The sequence below is a fragment of the Lissotriton helveticus genome, chromosome 11 (genome assembly GCF_964261635.1).
Source record: "Lissotriton helveticus chromosome 11, aLisHel1.1, whole genome shotgun sequence".
In the NCBI taxonomy this organism is placed as follows: domain Eukaryota; kingdom Metazoa; phylum Chordata; class Amphibia; order Caudata; family Salamandridae; genus Lissotriton; species Lissotriton helveticus.
In genome coordinates this window covers 475,240,099-475,258,692 of record NC_136072.1, presented here as the reverse complement: position 1 = coordinate 475,258,692, position 18,594 = coordinate 475,240,099, and the positions used below count along the sequence as shown (strand labels likewise).

Genomic DNA, 18,594 nt, shown 5'->3' with positions numbered 1-18,594 from the left:
CCGGCCACAATGTATTTGAGGACCATGTCCGCTACTTCCGGGTTAGGCGTGTGTGTGTTTCCGGCTCAGCTTCACTACAGCGTGTGCTCTCGTTCTGTTAGCCCAGCTATCCAGTATGGCCTTTTGTTGGCTATTAAAGGCTGGGCTGTCACCCCTTCTCCGTGGGTGCGCGCCATGCACCCGCGAAGTCTTGCTGAGCCACACCCGGGGAAAGAAACGCTGGTTGCGTCCCTATCTCTTGTACTTGGCACACAAGAGCAAGCTGGAGGTGCCCCCGCCGCCAACCCCTCGGTACGGATGGGGAGGGTGTTCAGGGGTGCACTTCTACAGGAGACATAGAACGAAGATAGTAACTTGTGGGGACCTGATGAGATCGGAGGGCAGACGTTTAACACCTTGGGGAATTTTTGTGGATAATGGGGTGACCGGGCGGAGCGAGGGATTCTAAGGGCATAGCATAGTTCGGACACGAAGACGGGATGGTTTGGGGACACTGTGACATTGGGGTATAGGTAGGTGTTGAAGATAACTTGGGCTCTGGGATGTATTTAAGGTTCGATGTTTCAACGCATTTGGGCGAATAAGTGGCGGCATAACTTATGGAGGTGGGTTCGTACAGAGCGGACACATTGATTTGACTTGCTATTCACGGAAGAGCCCTTCGCACCACACACTCAAGGACAGTACCTGATTTATCCAATGCACTTTCGGACACTCTCACTTGGTGTCCTCTTGAATACCTGCATATTGCTCTAAAAACGTCGTTGATTAGTGATCATTGATTCACCAGACAATAGTGGTCAAATATAAGATATTATGAAGTATTTCGGTGTAATAGACGAGATCTACTTTTTATTTGTTTTTGCATCCATCCCCCCCATTTTTACGCTAGCAAGGTACAAGGGCACTCGTCTAGATTTTGTTACACTCCCAGTAAAGGCAACAACATCGATTAGCAAGTGAAGATGTGACTGCTGACCTCTGTATGTGACCTCCAGGTTATGAGTTTGAATTCCTACAAGGGCCAACCTAGACTTTCATCTTTCTGAGGTCAATGAATCGAGGCCCATTACATTGGCTAATAGTAATGCCAGTTTACAGAGCTTGGAAATGGCAAAGTTGGAGCATTAAGGACGGATTCTTTTACTTAGCTCATAATTTCGGGGTTCTCCACCAAGAAGTAAAACAAATAAATACATAGTTTAACCCAATAGGTTTTTAAGTACAGAAAGAGACCGGAACATGGTTTAAGTCTGGTATGAATCAAGTTACACTTATCTTCAGGGTTGAAATGCCCCCTTCTTGTAACTGTTGTTTTTTATTTATATTTAGATCTTTGCTTGTGAGCTGTTGGTATATTGTACTTTATCGATGTTATAATTTCTTCTTTGTATTGTCGTAAATATTCTTCACCTCGTGTGAGGAGAATATGGCTTCTCGTGCACTTGTTGGCTGTACTGGCTGCTGAGTTCTCTATGCTTTTATTTAACGTCACATCCTAGTTATGTCATTTGCTCTAGTGTCGTGTTTCTGATTGAAGCAAAATACATTTCGTATACCTTACCGCCGTTGTGAATCCTTTTAAGGTTGAACCATGCAAGGCGAAGGGCCACTGCAGCTTGTGCATTATGCCAGTGAGCTTCCTTACTGGAATTGGAACTCACTGTGTTGAGCCTAGAAACCTTGAGCAATAATGCAGTGTGTTCATTCATCCTAAGAGGACAGGTGGACATGTATCTTAATGTCAGACGAGCCGAACAGGTTAAGTGCTGCACTCCGTGCCATTACTCGAATCCTGTCTGTGCTCGCTGGGTTTCAATATGGACTGTATGGGAAGTGTTCAGCTTCACGCATTAACATGCACCTCTGAATGTAGCTAGTGCTGATGCTGCCCTGTAGATAGTCCCACAGAGGTCACTGACTGTGTCTAGAACTAGCCTTCACACAGGGTCATTATTTACTGTAGTTAATACACAACGCTCCAACACAATCTGACTGACTTATTGTTAGCTTTAAAGGATATGACCCACCCAAATACCTGCATTCAATTCTTGGGTATCATGCTATAAGCATGTGTACTTTTTTCAAATCATTGTCATTCATCTGATGGTGCCCTGCATTCAAGAGTAGATGTGGTCATATTGTTAGTTTTAACAAATTCAAAACAGAGCTACTTTATTTCAGCATTACTTTAGAGCCCAGTCGTCTTTCTCGCTAAAATTACAATCCTAGAGTTGTCTATTCAACCCTATCCAAGGTCAAAACTCCATGATCTTGTTGCAGGCCTTGACAAATCTGAAAAATGTTACCAGACCTGCAGTTCTAGTGACTTACATACGCTACTTGACCTAACTGTAGTGTGCTTGACCCAATAACTAGTTTGAAATTGCGTGATCCTTGGCAAATAATTTATTTTACAGTCACCATTTTCTTCATTATCACATACAAGAGCAACATCACATATGAGAGTTCAGGATGTCTGCTTTGCATAAAACTCCTGTTTGATTTAAAAGACTAAACATTTGCTTCACGTATAATGAAAATCTACCCCACATACAGAGTACACGTGACCCCGACTTGCCTCTTGGTTCAATAATACCATTGTTATCAGGGTGGGACAGATGTCCACCAGACACCACTGGTGCCCTCCCCACACAGCGGTCACCCGCTCTCAAATTGCCCCATTCACAAACTACATAAATGCAGTATGTCCAGCATGTTTGTCAATTTACTGTACAAAATCCTCCGCCTTTGCTGTCTGAGACAAAAATAAACAACAATCTCCAGGATAACATAAGGAGCTATTTGTTAGAATACATAAGCTGACATTTGACCTCTGTCTTTGAACACTCTTACAAAATAAAAACAAGATATGAAGGCATCTTTATTGCTCGTTCTCTCATTCAAGGACACCTGTTCTTTGTCACCTCGTTCTCTTGCTAGAGCTGGGCAGTAGGCCCTAAAAATAGCTCATTGTGATAAAATCTGACTCGCCATAGCCTGTTAGTAGTTTTCTTGAGGCTTGTGCTGGGCACCACTACCTACCAGTAATCACGTTTAGTTATTTCAAGGGCCATTATTTTGATTGAGTTAAACTAATAATACCCCCCCCTCTAATTTGTAGGGAATGGTGTAGCTACTATGAACTGTTCTGACCTTGTAATGTTTTACAATACTGTTGATTGGAGTTGCTGTAATGTTGTGCCTGTGCATCAATCATTTTTGAACTGTTAAAATGTGCTCTGCCGCAAATCTCTCAAAGTTTGTTGTAAAAAAAATAACCCAATAATACCCCTTAACTGTAATGGATAATTATTTGTTAAACAGTTTAACACTTTTGAAAATAGAGGAACTCATCAAATGGAACAAATATGTCACTAACCCTCAGGAATCTGCACTGCGATTTTTACTTTGACTACTTTGGTTCATGCCCAACTGTCTTGTGATCAGTTTCATGAGTCAGTTGCAAGACTACAGTATTGATGACATTTAGCCGTCCTGCCACATTCGTTTTTAAGGAAATTGAATTTAAATGTATTTAATCTTTGTAATTCCTGAGCTTTTGCTTGTTAATGGAAATTAAAGATTTTGAACTAGAGTACTTGATGTGTTTTGTTTCGTCTTCAGGCGTTGAAGAAAGCATGTTCAGGTGTTAGCATATTCTTAGGTTTGCCCTAATGTACTTGTCTAAAATGTTAATTTTATTTGTCCTATTCAGCTCAGCAAAGCCGAACTTTGACTATCATGCCGAAATAATTGCGTTTGGCCATCGACTGCATGAAACCTTTTCCCCTGATCTTCTCAAAAGAGCCTTTGTGAATTCCTGCTATATCAAGCAAGAAGAGACCAGGAGACGGAGCCTTGGTGTGGACAAAGAAGTAGTTGCCCTAAACATTCGTGACAACCAAGAACTGTCTGAGCAAGGGCTCTCCTTCACTCATTCTTATCTAAAAGTCTCCTTTGAAGAAGCCTATCCAAAGATGCCTCCGGCAGGGATCAGAGCGATTTTAGATTTTCTCACTGGGGAACATGTGTGTCATGTTGCATTCAACTTGGGACTCGAGGACTTGACTTTGAGCTCAGAGTTTCCTGTTCCACCGAACGTACTACAACAGACATTCTTTGCTGTAGTAGGAGCTTTGCTCCAGAGCAGTGGGGCTGAGAAAACTGAAATTTTCATAAGGGTAAGCTTTTTATATTGTTTTAAGTTTCCCTTGCTCTCTGTACAAAAGCCTACATACCACACTATTTGAACTAGCATCCGTTGGAGACCTTTGGTTATGTGGTGGTGCCCTCAATGCTTTCTGGATGCAGGAGCATGCCAGTGATGAGAAAGGGTGCCAGACGTTTGGCTTAGTGTAATGTTTGAGGTGAGCAGGGTTTGGTGTCGGATGGTGGGTTATTCGGTTTAGTTTGGTTTTAAAGACAGCTTTTGTAAGAATGAGTCTTACCAGGATCTGACAGGAATTGGCGCATAGGACTATGGTGAGTGTGTGGTGACTGGAAGGTTACAGAGCACTGGAAAGATTTGGTTCATTTTAGAGGCCCTACTGATCAGCAGATTAATATCTCCAGGAGTAAAAGGTATTTGCGATGCCATCATTACAGTTGGGTAGTTTTTGAGTGCAATTTTTTTGAAAGTGTTTTATTGAGAAAATAAGAGAATGTTCTGTAAATGGAGATGTAAACTTCAAGGCTTCGAAATGTGGGGATTTTTAGTTAATTTTAGTATGACATTTTAATGGGAGTATCTCACCGATGTTCTGAAATTGGGCACAGTGAGGGCTTACAGGTCATGTATTACTCCGTAGAAAGTTTATAAGATGTATTTTGATTTAAAAAAAAAAAAATCCTTTTGAGCAGTAAAGAATCATGCTTTGTGAATGGGGGTGGTTTACAAGGTCTCACACACTGTCCACATCATGTACCTTTATGTGTTCTGCATGTTTTGCTCCATGTGGGAAAGATATTCGGAAAGCAGTTAAGTTGTATTTCTTCATGGTTCGAATCGGAGAACAATTTCATATTGCCAAGTTAAGGTTGTTCCACTGAGCAATGTTTATGTGAAAGCACGGCAAACTGAAAATGATCCACCTGTTCCTGAATTTGTGACCTTACGTACAGCTTTTTCGAGGTCCAACAGGGGTACCCAGAGTTTAGTAGAGTCCCAAATATTTTGCATCTCTTCTTCAGGCCTGATGTCTTGAATCTTAGAGCCTCAAGTGAGGCACGTGCATAATAAATATTAATTCAGCTTTCTTTTGTATTTTGTTTAAATATCCTTTCTTGCCAAGTGTCACATCCTTTACTTAGTAACACAAAATCCCAAAAAGTTGTTTAATTCCCGTAATGGAGTGATAACATGAAAATTAGTCAATCAACTCTATGGTAACTCAGTATTAAAAAAAATAACTTTTAGCCAGCCAGTTAAGTTTAACAATTGTAAAAAACGGTACATGGCAATTTTAACATTTGCCATTCAATAGAAACTTTTTCAAAACTTCCAATGTCATTTGGCATGAACTCAAATGATTTTGGACTGCGAATGTGCGCTGCCTCAGGTGGGTGCCTGTTGTAACTTGTGTTTCCCTGCTGCTCAGCTTGTATGTATGATGTGTGGAATGTTAGATGATTGGAATGTTGGTGTCTTGTGAATGTCAGTTGAGTGAGGGCTGAGCAGCAGGACAGCTGCTCCTGATGGGGTTATCATCATAACTTAATATCTTAATAAAGTAACATAAAGAACCTACAATTCCAGCTTCCTTTGATTACTTCAGTGCCCCTGTCTCATCCAGAGCACCCACACCACATACCATGTTGAAGGCCGAAGGTAGTCGCTCATGGCCCGTGGGCTCCCCAGCATGCGCCCATTCTGGGCCTGCACTTGAAGAAAATGAATAAATTACACCGGATCCATAGTGACTTTGCAGTATTTTGTTTTAAAGGCCTAGGAGGGGCAGGGTATCCTTACCTGCCCCCGTGTTAAAAAAAAAAGTGATTGATTAAAGTTTTTTTTTTTTGGAGGACAGGTTTCAGTTCCTGAGTCCTAAAACGGCTGCCGCCGCATCATTGTTCATATGGTGGCAGCCAGTCAGATCTCATCTTAAGATCTGTCAGCTCTGTGGATCATCAGTGGCATGAAAGATACCAAGGTTTTGAGCCTTCATTTCTCAAACTACTGAACACATTTATACCCAATCCCAAAAGCACACTTTTGTGAGCAAGATCTAGCTTTCTTACAAATTTGGTGTAATCCTGTTTTGCAGTTTTTGTGCTCTCGCTGTTCCATTTCCTATGGGAACAATTAGTGAGGAAAATGCATTTTAGGACCCCCCCCCCTTTTTTTTGTTCTTGGACCTCTAATTGACGGCTAACCTCAATACTTTCTAGGAATAATTTGTGTATATATACAGCACAAAAACTCTCTCATATGAACGGTGCACCTCTTGAAACTGCATACTAATTGTTTTACTGTTTCAGGCTTACCATGTGTTCAGTAATAGGGTAGCTAATCTTGCCATTAAGATGCACCGGTACATATCAGTACTGTAATTTGATTATTTACACGTCTCAAAAAGAGTCACTTTAGGATTCAAGTAATCAACGGTAAAAAAGAGATACAATTTGTTCGAGTGGAGCTTTGAAAACAAGGCCTGTGAAATAACTGTTGCTTTGAAAACTGTGTCTGATGAATTTGCAGGAACAAACCATTTTCACTACTAGGAAGGAAACCTTTCCACCTCGGTTAATTTACATTTCAGTAAGCATGTTTTTATTTACTTTTGAAGATGAAATTCCTTACCTGGGGCATCAATTTGGGATGCTAAACAGGGTACATTTATCATCAATTTTAATGCTTGAAAAGTATCATAAGAACATTTTTAATCTACTTGAGCTGGGAACTCTGTTTTCTGTAATCGTTAAATAATGCATTGGATGGTGATTATGTTGTGTCGCAAATATACATGCATATAAAACCCATTCGTACATTTTTTAATTTTAGGATTTTTTGATTACTCAGCTAATTGGGAAAGACCTCTTTGATCTCTGGACTGTTTCAAACCCTATGGGCTTACTCGTAGAAGAATTAGCTAAATGCAATGTTTCTGCTCCAGAACCTCGACTCACCAGGCAGTCAGCAGCCAGCACAGTGCTACCAGTGTTCTTCGTGGGATTGTACTGGTGAGTGCAGTTGTCATTTGCAACCAGCGGTTTTGTGTAGTTGAATGCAGTGTCAGTTTTTACCTTACCTGTGTAGACTTTGCAAATCTTATGCGTTTTGAAAGACCTATTTTGTAATGTTTGCTCTAGTGTTGCTTTTCAGGTTTTCTAATGAAAATCGACATACAGTGTGCTGGGAGATGATTAAAAGTTTGAAATGGCATTTTTATTTGCTACTTCAAACAGTATAACCCCATTATAAAATAAATATTATTCATATAATAGTTCAAAGTAGCTTTAAAAAATATGGTGATGTCGCAGCTTGAACACATTGGATTTTGAGTTGCGTTATTTTTAAATGGGGTATTTTTGTATGGAGGCTGAGAGTCAAATTGCTCAAGAGGGTAGTGTGTCATCTTGCGGTATGGGACGGTGTCCTACCATACAGTGTTTGGGTATAAAACTGTTTGTGAGCAGATCGGAGGCAGGTCAGCATTGCTGTGCCCAAAGGGGTTCAGTTAGTTTCTGGTGAAAGTAGTTCATGTCCTGAGTAAGGCTTTGTGTATGGTATGAGTGGGTTGAACATTCTATAGAGTAAGATGATGTTTGAAGAATGGCTGGAGGTTTGGAGAAAGGCAAAGAGACAGGGCAGTTTAGTTGAAGAAAATTATTACTAAAATGTAGGATGCTTTCTTGTTCCTAGATTTGTGTAGCTTCTGGATTTTCATCCTTGCTAGATCAGCGCTCTTCTCTTGTGGATACAAATGGATGTCCATAATATGCCCTCTTAAGCTCAATCAATCAATCAATCAATCAAGACATTTATATAGCGCACTACTCACCCGTAGGGTCTCAAGGCGCTAGGAGGGGGGGGGTGCCGTTACTGCTCGAACAGCCAGGTCTTGAGCTTCTTCCTGAAGGCGAGGTGGTCTTGGGTCAGGCGCAGGTCGGTCGGGAGGGAGTTCCAGGTCTTGGCGGCTAGGTAGCTCACTACTGTAGGTAAGTGCAGGAGGAATGTATCTCCAGTTACTAGTAACGAGCAAACTGTCTTTAAAAGAGGTCGGGGACAGGAATGCAGCTTTTACTAGTGTTGGACTTGGCCCTTTTGGCAGGTTCACCCCTAAACTTTTTGCCTTTTCTGTGACCTGATATTGGCAGTTTTCCGCCTCTGCGCACTTTAGCACTGTGGCCCAGTGTAAAGTGCGTGCGCACTCGGAGTGCGTGTGGTGAGATTGGCCTGCCCTCCCATAGGAATGCATGGGGGATATGTGTGTTCCTGGTATGAGAGGAGTGCAGGGGCGAGTTTAGTATGTATGAACTCGTGAGAATAAATGCTGCGCAATGGTGTGCGCAGATTTATGGTGACTGGTGGAGAAATGACCCTTTTAGAAGTTGGCATTTCTGTGTGCAGTGTGTCTGCCTGCCAGATGTGAATTGCATGTCTGGCTTGTGATTGACAGGAGCTGAGAGGTGTGGGTGGCTCCAGGAGCCAGGGTGAGTCAGCCCAGTGGTGAATAGAGAGATCTGCATCTAGATGGGAGGGAGGAGTTGCACCTGGGACCTGAATAGGGCTGGTCCTTCCCTCCACAATGCTGGCTCTGTCCTCTGTGGTGCTTCTGATCACTGAGCCCCCACCTAACAATGAGGAAAGAGGAGCCTGGTAAACGGAGTGCTCCAAAACAGGTTGCTTCTGATTTCCCCAACCCTGTGCTGTGACACAAAGGAAAAGGGTGTATAAAAAAAGGGGCTGTGGCCCCATGAAAATGTTGTGCTGTTCTTTTGACTTAAGGGGGCCTGCTGCTGCCGGGCTCCAGGAGGAACCGCCACAAGGGACTGCCTCCCTGCTGGAGGGCCCGGTGAGCTGGCCTGCCTGGGCCCCACCTTTGCCCCCTTCCCTCTACAGGACTTTATGGGACGTTCAATCCTAGCGCCTTGAAAGCGCTTCATTTCTATTGCAGAAGCGCTTTAATTATCCAAGGAGCGCGTGGGCTCCGCAGCGCTGAGCTGCCTCATCTACAGAGGGAATCCCGACCTAGGGATTCCCCGCAATTGCCATTCATAAAGCAGGTGTCCACCCTGCATCTGTGCGCTTTAAAATCCGAGCAGGAGCCCACCCCGCGTTACTGCTGCATTTCTGCTTATTTACGTCGCGGGTGCCCACCCCGCATTTTTTTCACCTTCAGCAGGAGCCCACTCCGCTTTATACTTTAGAGTAGGCGGGAGCCCATCCCGCGGTTCTGGGGAGAGAGAGAGAGAGAGCGGGTGCCCACCCCGCTCCCTGCATACTTGAGGAAAGCGGGTGCCCACCCGCATCTCTGCAGTGGAATCACCGCCGCGGCCCGAGATCCACATAAATAAACTGCTGTGTCGGCACGCGAACAGGTAGTCCGGCGGAACTGGCTGTTTGTAGGCGGGGCCTGTTCAGGATGTCGAAGAGCCTCGCGGGCTCCATTTTTCACCTTTCTCTGCCTCAGACGGCATCGAAGAGAAGCGGCCGGTGAAGGAGGGAGAAGCCGCTCCCAGCTCTTGGGGCATAGCCCACTGTCCTGCCTGGACCTGGCGAAGAGCAGCCTGGTGAGTGGGGGCAGAACAGGAGTATTATCGGTGCTCACGAGGCACCGCAGTGACCGTGCCTGTTGCCCTGAGCAGGCCGCCACAACGTGGGGGCAATTTCTTGTCAGAGTCCCGGAGTTGGTCTCCCCGGCATAGTTGTGCCCATTCTTCCTTTTTCTTCACAGCGGCGCTGCAGTTGCGGGCTGCTGCAATGTTGGGGCTGATTTTGTTGAGCAGCCCCAGCGGGGCCCCAAGAGACACCCGGAGGGCTCGACTGCATTTGCGCATTTTTTGTCAGCTGCCCTGCGAGAGTTCAGGCAGCTGCAACCTTGGGGGACAGTTTCATTCAGAGTCCCAGGGAGGGGCTTAGGGGCACCTCAGTGCTCGTGCTAATTTTTCACAGCTACCCACCAATTAGTGGGTAGCTGCCACGTTTAGGTTGTGAAATTGCGCACTCTTACTTCGCTACATGTGAAGTCAGCCCTGATTTTTGCGGGACATAGGTCATTTGAGCCCCTGAGAGAGGCCAGTTGGCCCGGGCCAGTTTCCATGTGTTGTGCTCCCGATTGGGGCACTCTGTGTTCATGCTGATTGTTGGCTAAGGTGTTTAGGCTTATGCTTATGAGATTATTGCTTACTATGTTCTAGGCCTAATGTGAGGCTAATTCTGAGGTCAGATCTTTACCAGTAGTAACTGGTTGTGTGCTATTTATGTTTACTATTTGTGCTACATTTACCATTTGTGAGTTGTGCTGGTTTTGACAGTGGCCCAGTTGTCGCTGTCATATGTAGATAATCCCCTGTACATACTGCCTGGTGCCAGTTGTCACAGTGTCCATTGTGTGTTTATGATCTAATGTGTTTATGACAATACAAAGGCTATTTTTGATATAACCTTGTGGGAGTTCCTTTTGTGGTTTGCCTAGTGGGTTGATGCTGTGCGGGTGTTGCGCAAACGCCTTACACATTGCCTCCGGGATTAGCCTGACTGCTCGTGCCAAGCTACCAAGGGGGTGAGCGGGGGTTATCTTGTAACTCTCTTGCCCTGACTAGAGTGCTGGTTTCTACCTGGCTTTGGTGCAAACCTTAGCCAACCAGAGATCCCATTTCCGGTTTCTTGGTGTTCAAGGCTTTGTATATGCTACACCTTTTTTGTGGAAGGTACTGCAGTTTTTATGTATTTCATATTGTGACTCATGTGGTTGTATTTAGTTTGAACAGCATTTAGGCCTCGCCTAGACAGCTCTTGAGCAGTCTCTTCAGGTTACAGCCTGTCATTACTTAACATTGGTTGGCCTCATTGTTACTCTCATATGGCTCCTTGTATGTTAGCGAGTGCCGGCTTGACCTGCTAAATCCTCCCATGGAGCATGCCCCAAGTACTTGTGTCCTTCCACTGCTTCTTTTGTGGGAGCTACTTTTTTCTTAAGCTTTAACCAGCCTTTGCGAGTGCACTTCGGTCACAACCTGCGTTCTTAAACAGTTCTCATTTCCTGCTTGCCAGTGTGAGACTGCTTTTTTTCCCTTTCGAGGGTACCTTGTCCACATACTGAGTTTTATTTAACTTTTAAGCAGGCCTCCTATTCATCATTCTATGTCATCAGCGTGTGGTGGCTTCTTTCGTTACCTTTAGTACACTACGAATACATCCTAGATTTGTGGCTTCCTCTCTTGCTGTTCTTGGCCTCCTCTATCACGCACTCCCCATCCACGTCTCAGTGCACTTCCACTGCCTCTTAATTCCTGTTGCCCATCCTCCCTTGTTTTTAGGTAGCCCAACCCCAGCCTTGCTGTTGCAATCCATGAGTTCATTTCAACGAAAAAAAAGCTCCCACATTCTTTTAGTTGCTTGCAGATGCATTTTGCTACTGGGTTCTCTATTTTTTTAGACTGCATTTTCACTCAAATTCTACTTTTCTTCTTTTAACGGTAAAGAATCAAAAGGGGAAAAAAGAAAAAGGTGGATGCACGTCATTATGAAGTTGCCCCAGGACGTCTGACAACCGGCCCCTTTGTAATCTGTGCCAAGGGCTGCTGCCACCACCATTCTCAGCCAGCAGATGTAAGGTCAGGTCAGCTCAGCTATTGGATTCTGCAAAGAACAAAGGAGTGTGTAATAAAGACATGCATGTGGCCTGCAACAGTTCTCCCTTTTCATCACTTTGTGTTCAGCGACCCTTGTCTTTTAAATGTACAGCAGCCTAGCTTTATCTTCCATGAAGCCTGTTCCAAAGTCCAGACACAGGACAATGCAGAACTATGTCCTGGCCAGAGTAAACTGCTATCTGCACTCATAATTTAGTTGCAGTTGTCTTTAGGTATCGTTTAAAGACCGTTTGCTTGTTACTTGTAACTGTAGATACACTGCTCCTGCACTTACCTACAGCAGTGCGCTGACGAGGGCAAATTATGGACATCCATACGCATCAACTTGAGTAGAGATAAAGATGGAGCTGCGAGTTGCTATTTGCTCAATTCTGCCTCTTGTAGCTGACCGTATGACCTCTCAACTGAACCCAGATGTATGGTAGTAGGAGACTGGTGATGTCATGAGAGCATTATATGCACTTACTGAAAAGATTCTTTGCTTCAGTGTGGCTCTTGGGACTGTGAAGCCCATGAACTGACTGTAGTTTTTGATTTTTTACATGCTTATCTGATGAACTGTAGGCCCAGTCCGATTGAAAACTGAAATGCTGAAAAAGCCCCCCGCACCCCCCAAAAAAAAAGTTGAGCCAGCAAATATAACGAACACCTCTCAGCCAATCTGCAAGAATTATAGCACAAGCTTACTATGTACAGACCTGCCTTTTTACACCTTATAGACCTGCTGCACAGCCACACTGCTGTGCAACACCGCTAAAATAGGCTAATCCAATAGCTCTCGCAGAAGCAAGACCTATTGGCTTTGCAAATGATTGTTAGATAAGTGATTCCTCTGAAGGCTGGCCTTCAGGCAGCTTAAGTGGAGAGACAGCAATTAGGGGAGCTTTACCATTATCTGTATGTGAAAGTAATGGGTCTTAGACAGAGAAATGGAAGTTGGCAAGAATGGGTAGAAAGTCCCCAAGGAGCTAAATAGAAACCTGCTGTCTATTCTGTTTTTTCTTATGTACCTTGAAGTAATCCAATGGGCCATATGTTTGAGAATGAGTATCCAGGCATCCTGAATCTGGGTCAGAGGGTCACCCCTGGATCTTGGTTTGGGAGGATTCTTCATTACTAAGAATACACTATGCATTGGTGAGCTTTATCTGTGTCTGTGTGGACGAGAACCAGACTTGTATGAAGATTAAGCTGCGTCGTAGTCACAGGTACTTATAGGTGATGACGCTTAGTGAGGTAAAGGTGTGTCCTCTGCATGTTGCTTTCTAGTGGTTTAGTTGTGTAAGCAAAAGTCTTAAACATTCTTTGTAGCGATTTCAAAAATACAAAGGACTTTAGTGAGGATAAAGCCCTTGGCAACACTGCAAGCCACTGGAACCGTAGAAGTTTTTGGCTATTCTGTCCACATTGGTGTCTACTTGAGAGGTACAAGGCGAAATGTTAGAAATAAGGGTCTCTAGTTGGCAGTGGCTTACACCCTGTCCAAGTATGGACCCTTATTCTAGTCAGGGTAAGGGAGTTGCACACCCAAGATAACCCCTGCTCACCGCCTTGGTAGCTTGGCACAAGAAGTCAGGTCTATCCTAGAGGCAATGTGTAAAGCATTTGTACTTACACACACAGTAACACAGTGAAAACGCTACAAAACGAGAACCAAAACAACAAAAATCCAACACACTGAAGCAAAGATATCACTTTTACAAGGTTCAAAATAGTTCAGTCCATAGAAATGTATGGATGCAACACTTTTATCACAAAGTACCTGGGATGCATCAAAATCAAAGATGAAAACAGGCGCAGAGGAGACAAGGCACCAAAAAAGCAAAGCTGTGCGTTGATTCCTTACTTCCGTCCAATCACGTCGATGTAGAACTTGGTGTACAGGGACGATGCGTCGGAAATCCACACGTGCTGGATCGATGTGTCAGAGCAGGCGCTGGGTCGATTTACCCAGGTGATGCGTCTATTTCTTCCATCGCCCAGCAGGGCCTGCATCTGCCCCGAGTGGGTGCCACAGACATCTTTGACATGGAGCTCAGGACACTGGCTGTGGCGATCTTGCAGGTGCTAAGTTGCTTCTTCGGCCACACTGCATTGATGTTAGTTATTTAACCGCATAGTGGTGCTGTGTCTGGGAAAAACAGGCGTTGGAGGTCGATGCGTGGATTTATGTAGTCCTTTGTAGCAAAAACCTTCTCCAAGGCCCCAGAACTGGAATTGGCGCCACTTTGCAGATCAGAACTCCCAGCAGAGGAGTTCAGGGGCTGAAAATGAAGTCTTTGATGCCCCTTAGACTTCTTAACAGGAGGCAAGCACAACCAAGCCCTTGGAGAACCTGGCAAGCAGGATTGAGAAAGCAAAGTCCAGTCCTTTCGTTGCCAAAGACAGAAGCAGCAGGCCAACACAGCAAAATACACAGTAAAGTGGTAGTCCATCCTGACAGCTTCTCCAGCTCTTCTTGACAGTATGTCGTCTTAGCCAAGCAGTGTTCTGAAGTTATGGTGTCACAGCTCCAGTACTTAGACCAGTTTCTGCCTTTGAAGTATGCAAACTTCAAAGAAAAGTCTTTGTAGTTCTCAAGACCCTGCCTTTCCCTGACCCGACTCCAGACACTAAAGGGCTGGCGGGCATTGATCACTGTTCTACTCAAATTATGGCACAGCTCACTCTAATTGTCAGTATAAATGTACTCTGACAGGCTAGGCACAAAGGCTCAGGACATGGGAGCCAAGCATTAACTGCACAGGTGTCCGGACGTGATTACAAGGGTATCAATCACTCAATTTTCAGTTCACCAACAGCTGCCTTATGAACTGCAACTAACAAAAGTATCTCCGTGACAAAAGCAGTTACCCACTGAATTATCCACATAAAATGCAGTTCAGCTGTTTGCGTGCTACAACTTCTTTGCAGGAGGCATATTAACCCATTGCACTATTTTATCATGAGTAGAAACCACCACTAATCAAAAGATCTCTGTCCTGCAGAAATACTGAATCAAATCTAATCAATGAGTATAGTGATCATTTGGCAAATTGAATATGCGACAATATAGATCGTAAAATAAAAGCTTTCTTTACATGTACCTGAGTGGTGATTTTTTTTTTTTGCATTATCTGTGTTCAAAACGTATAACATTTTTTTTAATGGGGCATACATTTTACATTGGGACGTAAGGGCAACTGGCATAGTACAGCTGTGGGAATAAATAACGGCATGTACCTGAGGCATGACAGCTGATGAAATAAACATTGTATGGGACACTGTAAAGGTCATCCAGAGCGTGCATATTACAAAAACTTGCTAACATAATTGTAATGATGGAGCATGAATCTGGCTGTTCTAAATGGGTAATGCCTCTCCACTGATGGCGATGCAGGCCTACAAGTTGTCAGAGTCTACGAAACATACTCAAAAGCAGTCCGTGTAATGCTCCTGGGAAATTGCTAACGTGAAACACTTTGAGGCCGAAAGAAGGATCTGTAAAGCCAGAGCCACAATTCAGGACCAGTTGACCGTACTGGAATTTAGGGATCAGTCATAATGGCGACTTATCTGAGGCAACAGTGGGATGTCGGAGCTTCCATTTTCACACGTCATTCGGTGCCTAAATCATGCACCGTTCTTTTCATGAGAAACGTAAGAATCTGATTGGTATTGTCCAAACAGGGCACATCATTTTGGATGCTATGCGATTAAGATGTGATTTTGAAATATTTGCAAGATCCTTACTGAAATCTACAGAATAGTTAGATCCACCTCCACTTGCAGCCCCCCCCCCCCCCCGGAGACTAAGCCACTGATGAGGGCACCTGAACTCAGGCCACTTCTGCTAAGACCACAGCTGCTCCCTCTCAGTCCAGCAAGAGGTGCAACAATGAAACCAGTCATACCGCAACAATGCAACTGCCTGCAGTGCACATGTGATCGAACCCGCGACCAAACGATGTACAGGACCGGCACCACGTTTTTACTGCCCTTCTGCGAAACAGTATCAGTCTGTGATGGTCTGGATCGAGTCTCCAGGGACCTGAAACCCTTGTCTCACTGGAGACGCTATTTGTTTACCTTTTCAGAGATCACTGTTCCCGCCTTTTGGTTTTGGTGATGTTGTTTCAAATATGTGAATAAACAAAGGTTAAAATAAAAATAATAGCAGTGGTCCGCACTGGGCACAGATTGCAAATTAAACAGCGCAGTTTTGCATCGAGTAGTCCTCCTTGTCGATGACTGATTAAGAATGTTGGACCACAATGAGACGTGCGGATCCTTCTTGACCTTTCGTCAGCATTTGACACTGTCAAACATGATTCTGGAACACAGGATGGGGTTGTCTGGGCCTGTGTTTAATTGGTTCTCTTCATTCCTCCTGAATAGATCCCAACGCTTCAAGGTGAACCAATCCCTGTCCCATCCTCCACCGGTTTCGCTAGGGGTTCCCCAAGGTTCAGCACTCTTACCCACACTCTTTAACCTGTTCATGGAGCCTCTAACAGAAATACTGAAATCATCCAAAATTCACTATCACATGTATGCGGATGATACTCCACTATACCTGAAGATCGCCTCCCCTGAGGACATTCAGTCCCTCAACTCTGTCCTACTGGAAACACAAAGCTGGCTGACACGTAACCACCTGAAACTAAATGCTCTAAAAACAGAATTCCTCCTTATCTCACTCCATAAGCAATCACCGGACATTGAACAATGGTTGAATCAGCTTACAGCTCTCAACTGCAGACCTCAACTCGTGGACTCTGCATCCTCGTTGGTATCTTACTAGACAAGAGACTGAACATGCAAAATCACATCAGTTCCCTCACCAAAGGAGCAAACTGCCAACTCTGCATCCTTAGGAAGCTCAAACCTTATCTCCCTGCTCATGACCTAAATGTTGCAGTGCAAGCATTGGTGATCGCAAAGCTGGACTATGGCAGTGCTACGCTGTGTGGCCTGCCCAGAGTAAAAACGGCTCCCCTTAGGGTGACCTTTAATGCTGCGACCAGGATCGTTACGGGCACAAAAAATTCAACCACATCTCTCCGGACCTGCTAGCTCTGAAATGGCTCCCCTATGAAGCTCGGATACAGCTGAAAATTGCGTGCATGTCAATGTGCATGACACCCAAAGCCATTCACCTCAAGACCTAGATGTACCTCGCTCAATGTGCATGACACAAAAAGCCATTCACCTCAAGACCCAGATGTACCTCGCTCAATGTGCATGACACACAAAGCCATTCACCTCAAGACCCAGATGTACCTCGCTCAGAAACTGGAGCTCTCATGTGGTTCAAGAGCTTCTAGAAGTGCCAGCACTCTATTACTCAAACCTCAAAAATTTAAGAAAAAAAAGACTTATCGAACATTTCCAGGTATGGCGCCAAGGATCTGGAACTCTCTTCTCCCCCGAAGTCAAGGTGATCCCTTCCTATGCACTCTTCAAATTGGAAGTTAAAGAGCTCTTGATGAAGAAATATCTGCCTCAGTCTTCCTTCCCCACTTGACTCCCTCACCATTCGACGCTGTTTTGTGCCCTAGATGCTAGGCTCTTGAGAATGTTGTACATTTTAAGTCTATGTACCTGTCTGTATGCTGATTATTTGTGTTTCCATGTACTCGTCCTACGGCACAATCTGTAAAGCACTCTGATACCCTTTGGTGGTCATTTTCGTGCTATATAAAACTTTCAAAATGATATATGCAACACCGTAGAATTGGTAATATAATATTCTGCGGTGTGATTAACCCATGAGTATGCTAAATGAGCTGGAAGCTCTAAATCCCAGTACAGAAGGCAGCTGAACCCGACCCATGCTGTGCAACACAAGTAACAGATTTGTAGATTTATATAGCGTGAGGGTATTCAGGCGCTGTCACATTTGCTTACCCGCCGATAGGCGCCTCCACACGGGGGCAGGAGCCTTTAGGTCAACAGAGCGTAGCTGGGAGGCCTTGGAAACTGCCTCTATGGGCACAGACTCACCGCCATAAATTACCTACACTGTTGAACAGGTCTAAGCTATGGTCTCTTTTACTTGAGATTGGGATAGAGGCACATCTAGTAGCTCTCATTGCTAGTTTGCATCAGGACCTTTCAGCTAAAATAAGGGTCTCTAGGGATGGCAGGTGCACAGACAGTTTTAGATCTGAGAAAGGGGTGCGCCAGGGTTGCATCCTGGCCCCCCTTCTCTTTACCATCTATATAAATGGGCTGGGGAAATACCTGGAAGCAGGAATGGCTGACGTGCCGCGTATAGGAGGAGAGCAGGTTCCGGCACTCCTATACGCGGACGATGCTGTGTTAATTGCCCGTACGGGCATTGGTCTACAGGCCCTTTTGGACCGATTTGGCTCCTTTATGGAGAATCTTGACTTAAAAATTAATGTAATGAAGTCACACATTATGATTGTAGGCAGTAAAGGAAATAAGTTACATGCTAAATCTTTTATTTGTAAGGGTGAGGTTCTTTCCAGGGTCCCTGTTTTCCCATATTTGGGGGTTCTTTTTGATCAGAGAGGCTCCTTGGTCCCTCAGATTAAGGCAAAAAGCATAAGCCTCGCACGATCAACTTCAGCCATGTTGGCTTTTACAAAAAGACTAGGGGCCAAACCAATGGAGGCAGTGATAAAAGTATACAACAGTAAGTGCATCCCAATTGCCATGTATTGGTCCGCCTTGTGGGGATATGTAAATACGGATAAAACCCAGAGGGTGGAAAATGGGCTTATTAGACAATTTTTATCTGTTCCCAATTCCACCCCAACTTTCACG

The 18,594-nt window shown here is 44.4% G+C and overlaps 1 protein-coding gene across 1 annotated transcript in view; it reads left to right on the top strand.

The window, feature by feature from the left end:
* The first annotated feature begins 39 nt into the window (after positions 1-39).
* The window catches only part of MRPL44 (mitochondrial ribosomal protein L44), a 33,308-nt gene continuing 14,753 nt past the window's right edge, over positions 40-18,594 (top strand). The window contains exons 1-3 of the mRNA XM_078666072.1: positions 40-291; positions 3,719-4,184; positions 7,004-7,182. Coding sequence (XP_078522198.1) covers positions 116-291; positions 3,719-4,184; positions 7,004-7,182 — 821 coding nt within the window. The 5' untranslated portion in view covers positions 40-115. The remainder of the gene's footprint in view (positions 292-3,718; positions 4,185-7,003; positions 7,183-18,594) is intronic.